The sequence below is a fragment of the Kryptolebias marmoratus genome, linkage group LG14 (genome assembly GCF_001649575.2).
Source record: "Kryptolebias marmoratus isolate JLee-2015 linkage group LG14, ASM164957v2, whole genome shotgun sequence".
Lineage (NCBI taxonomy): Eukaryota > Metazoa > Chordata > Actinopteri > Cyprinodontiformes > Rivulidae > Kryptolebias > Kryptolebias marmoratus.
Genome location: NC_051443.1, coordinates 25,135,406 through 25,140,012, shown reverse-complemented (window position 1 = coordinate 25,140,012; position 4,607 = coordinate 25,135,406). Strand labels below are relative to the sequence as shown.

At 46.6% G+C, this 4,607-nt stretch overlaps 1 protein-coding gene across 2 annotated transcripts in view; it reads right to left on the bottom strand.

Moving 5' to 3' along the window:
- The window catches only part of st8sia3 (ST8 alpha-N-acetyl-neuraminide alpha-2,8-sialyltransferase 3), a 10,962-nt gene that overhangs the window by 5,772 nt on the left and 583 nt on the right, over nt 1–4,607 (bottom strand). The window contains exons 1-3 of one of the 2 annotated variants that reach the window (XM_025009756.2): nt 2,526–2,635; nt 2,264–2,383; nt 296–853 (exon numbers count right to left, since the gene is read on the bottom strand). In XM_025009756.2, coding sequence (XP_024865524.1) covers nt 296–853; nt 2,264–2,383; nt 2,526–2,629 — 782 coding nt within the window. In that variant the 5' untranslated portion in view covers nt 2,630–2,635. Of the gene's footprint in view, nt 1–295; nt 854–2,263; nt 2,384–2,525; nt 2,636–4,607 lie in introns of those variants that run through there. The other variant, XM_017432913.3, reaches the window with a different exon arrangement.

Here is a 4,607-nt window from a genome sequence, read left to right as displayed (position 1 = left end):
ATCATGGTTGTGCCCTGAGTCCTCTGTTGCTTCAGATGAGGCTGATCCCCATGGATTTACAAACACACACAAATACATGTCATATACACATTCAAGTCACTTGTTTTAAATAAATGCTTCTATTTTAATTCAGTTTTGGTCTTCAGGGGGATAATGAGTGGTTGACCTCTGGCTACGGCCCTGCTTGTAATAACTAGCAGCCATTTTAAATCTCAGAACTCCAAACCTACAGTTTCCTGACACCGCCTTTTCGCTGTTAATTGGCTGCCCGATGCGGCGCAGTCGCGTTTCTTACTTGTTTATGTATTGCATGATGTTGCCGGGCCACGCCAGCTGGACCTTCAGCTGCCCCCGATGTTCCACGAAGAAGTCCACCAGCGTCCTCGTCACCGTGGCCGACGTGTGGAAGAAGAACGCGGGGATCCAGAGGATGGCACTGTCCAGCTTCTTCAGGCTCAGGAAGAAGTTGTTCCTGTCCTGGACAGTCAGTAAGTTGTTGTAGTATTTCTCCAGGATGCTGGGGTTAAAGGTCGTCATGTTGGTGCGACGCCCCACATCCTTCTTGAAGATCTCCGTTGGGGCGAAGTTGCACCTGAAGACGTAGTCGTACCTCTCGATCTGAGCGCCGCAGCGCGAGCCGGTGAGGATCCCGCTGTTCCCCACCACAGCGCAGACGTTGTAGTGCTTGTCGAGGATCGGCGAGACCTCCGGGAGGAGCGAGCGGAAGTTCTCACCGATGGAGTAGACGTATTTATGACTGGAGTAGTCAAAGTGCATCAGCTGTCCGACTCGCACCGAGTCTCGAGTCAGTGTGAAGTTGTTGGGGATGTTGATGTACTGAGATATCTCCTTCCTGCAAGACGATTTTATAAAATAAATGACATAAAAGCACATCTTCTGAGCGGCATTGTGTCAAACACAGAATATTTCCAGAATAAATCAATTAAACCGTCCCAGTTTATAAAATAAATCATCTCAGAGCGATTTGCAAAACCATAAAAGCCAATTTGAATCCAAATTTATTTAAATCAGAGCCATTTCTGATTAACTTTGTGTCGGTTTATTCTTCCAGCAGCCGAACCTGCGTTAGTTCTGGTGTTCCACAGGGTTCTGGGCTGGGATCACTTCTGTTTTCTCTGTTTTTGTTTCCTCTGAGCTTCAGGAAACACGACACAAGTTTCCATCTCCCCATCATGGGTCTGAATGTTACTCTGTTTGGGGTCTGATTTGTTTGAACTGATCTTTTTCCAGGGTGGAATGATTTTAAAAACAAGAACTCGGCACAGAAGCTTGAGTTTAGTGTGGATTTTGTGTTTATCCACTCAGTAATAAATTATATATCCATACTTGCTAACAGTCCCGCATTTAGCCCCCCCTGTCCCTTGTCATTTGGCCCTCTCACACACACGCCGCCTTTTTGTCACTTTAACGCTATATTTAGCGAGTTTTCAGATCCCTCTAGCATTTTTTTAAAGCGTCTAGCGACAAATCTCGTGACTTTGGCGGCTAAATGTGAGAAAGCACTCATTCTGCAATGTGCCGTAAGCCCCGCCCACTTCCCCCAAGCACTGACAGCTGTCAATCTCCCAGCAGAGAGGAGAGCCGCTCATCTGATGACAGAGAGCTAAAGATGGAGAGGCAGAAAGATAAAGATGGAGGCAGGAAAGAAAGCTTTTCAAAGGAAGTTGTGTCTGAGCATCAAGAGGAGGCCTGGAAATGTTCAGGTTAGCTAAAGCTGCTAATACTAATAAATAATAAGTTCCAGCTGTTTACTGATCAGTATTTACAATCTAACAGCTGAGAGGATGGAGAGAAAGATCCAAACTTGAGAGCAGCTATGATGTGTGTTTAATTCAAATTAATTGATCAGAATTCAGGAAAATCCTGTTGAATCTGTGATGTTTGTGTGGATTTCTGGCAAAACTTTTTCTATACAACTGTATATATTTCCCAAATGTTGGCCAGCATGTATATCTACACCCCTCCCCCGCTAATATTTGGTTAAAAGCCTCCTGGACCTCAGGGTAGAAGAGGAAGTTTTTGAACTATTACTTCATCATCTGTCCAGAAAACAGCCGACGACCCTGAAGTGTTGCTTCTTTCTGTAACTGAAATGGTTTTTTTATGTGGATGTTGCATAATTTCCTGCTCCTATGACATTGCAAGTGTCTCTGAAACATTTTCACAGCTGCAGCCCGGCTCGCCGCAGGAAAGTGCTAAAAGCCTCTCGGGGCGTCAGAACCAGCCCGGACCCGGCGCCTACCTCAGCTGCAGGAAAGCCGAGCTGTTGTATCTCCACCTGGAGGAGTTCTGCAGGTCCTCGCTGAGCGCGTTGGTCAGGGGGGTGAAATCCGGGTCGAAGTACTTCATGGCCAGCTGGGAGCTGCGGGACAGGAAGTGATGCGCTGATTAACCCGGACTTCCTGTGACCCGTCAGCCTCACTCAGCGTTCACAGAATTACTTTTATTAGTAGCAGAACATTTAAAATCAAACATTTAATCTGGCCGAAGCTGTTTGTATTCACCTCAGGTCGGGTTTGCGAGGCGGCCTCTCTCTGCAGCACAGGTTTGAAACAAAATACAGAAACAACTCACTCGTTCTGCTCTTCATCATCATCATCACCATCATCAGAGGCTGAGGAGGAAGCTAACCGGCATGCAGATGCTGTGCAAACTTTAAACCGGTCTGTTTTCATGCAGAGTAAAAGGCGGAGAAGCAGGAAAAGGAAACGAACGGATGGAATAAAAGGCGTCACTCGTCAGGATTTGGGTTTATTGTTCTGTTTTCTTTCTCGTTTTAGTCTTTGTGTAGTTCACCTGATTGTCTGCCACGCCCACCTGCACCTGTCCCTCGTTTGGACTCACCTGTGTCCACCTGCCTTTAAAACCGGTTCACCTTCCTCAACCCTGGTTCTTCTTAGGTTTTTGTTGCCGCCTTTTGTTTTTATTTTAGAAATAAATTAGTTTTCATTCGAGCTTTTCTGGGACTCATCGAACCCGACAAGTTCAGGTTTGAATTTTGGACCTTTTTGTTTCCTTCAAATCTATTTTTTTTCTATAATTCTTCAAATGTTTTCTTTGGACGCTGGCTGCTGAGCCACTTAGCTCTGATCCAACAGCTCTAAACTCAAGGGATGAGCCGGCGCTGTGTCCGAAAACAACAACTCCAGACTGAGAGAAACGTCTCCCTTCAGCTGATCGTCGGCTGGACGGCGCCGGGCCGAGGCGGCTGGAGACAAACTGGGAAACGACACGTTTGAGGAAGCTTCATCTCCTCGCCACGGTGGGCAGCGGGGATGGATGAACGGAGCTGAGAAACAGATCCTCTCAGAAAGTCAGGAAGTGCAGAAAATGTGAGACAACTTTGTGACGGTTTGGCGTCTCGTGAAACCAAACTGTGACCAATCGGAGGACTTTGTGACGAATCTGCCACAAATAAATCTGCACATTTCACAGGAATGTTGCCGTTTGTTTGCAGTTACATCCAAACTAGACAAAAGTCCTGATTTGGTGAAAACTCCAACAGTCCCAGCTCAAAACCAAAGCTGTTTTGAAACTGAAGTGAGCTGCTGTGTGTTTTTTCAAGCTGAGCTCATGTGCAGATTACTCTCCATCCCCTCCATCCTGAGGGTAGTTAGAGTCCTTGCTGGTTTGGTTCCAGACCGCAGCATCTTGGATGTTAGACCAGGCTAACAAACTCTCAGAGGGGAGGGGAGGGAGAGTGGTTTGCATGTGAGTTCAGCTCTTGAAACCCCTCCTGAGGGTGACCTTGGCCGGCGATGACGGCGAGCGAGGAGGGAAATGATTACAGGCGGGAGGAGAAGGTTGTAAATCCCCGCCGACAGCATCGACACGTCGCAGCTGAAACCTGCATGATTCCCATCAGCTGGACAGCAGATTATTTATAAAACACCGAGTCAAACAGCCTTAATTCCATCAGCTCGACAACAGGAAGCTGTTCCCCTCATCAGAGGTTTCAGATTAAGAGTCCGGCAGCGCTTCAAACTGGAATCTACTTGGTTAAATGTTGCCGACTAAATGCAGCGTCAGGAGGCTAAAATAAAATAAAAAATAAAACTTTCATTAACGTAAATTAAGCTGCAGAGGCAAGAAAACAAACAAACAAAATAAAACCAGCAATCAGAATCTGCTGAAAATGCAAATTATTTCAACCAAGAGGCAAAAAAAAAACAAAAAAACAAAACGAAAAGCTCGGCGATGAAGGATTAAAGTCCTATCGAGGTGCATCACAAGCCTGGTTTACCTGTCGCCGTGGCAACAGATGGGTATACATCTGTAAAGCTAAGGTTGCTAAGGTTGATTAGCTGCGGCGGACATCTTGAATCAGGTTGTTAATGCTAATCTTTCTCCGGTGAGTACTTCCTGCCAGTTTCGTTAAAAACTCTTCAGTGATTTATGAAATATTTCGCTAACAGGACAGATTATGCATATAAGTGTGTATGGTCAGGGGGGGCAATGGGGGGCGGGTCGACGCCCCCTCTCGGCCCCCCATTGGTAGCGCCCTTGGAAATATGACACTTTCAGGCTGAACTGGAAGTGCCACAGCTAGCTGCTGGTGCTGTTTGAGCCGTTAGCTTACCCCCCCC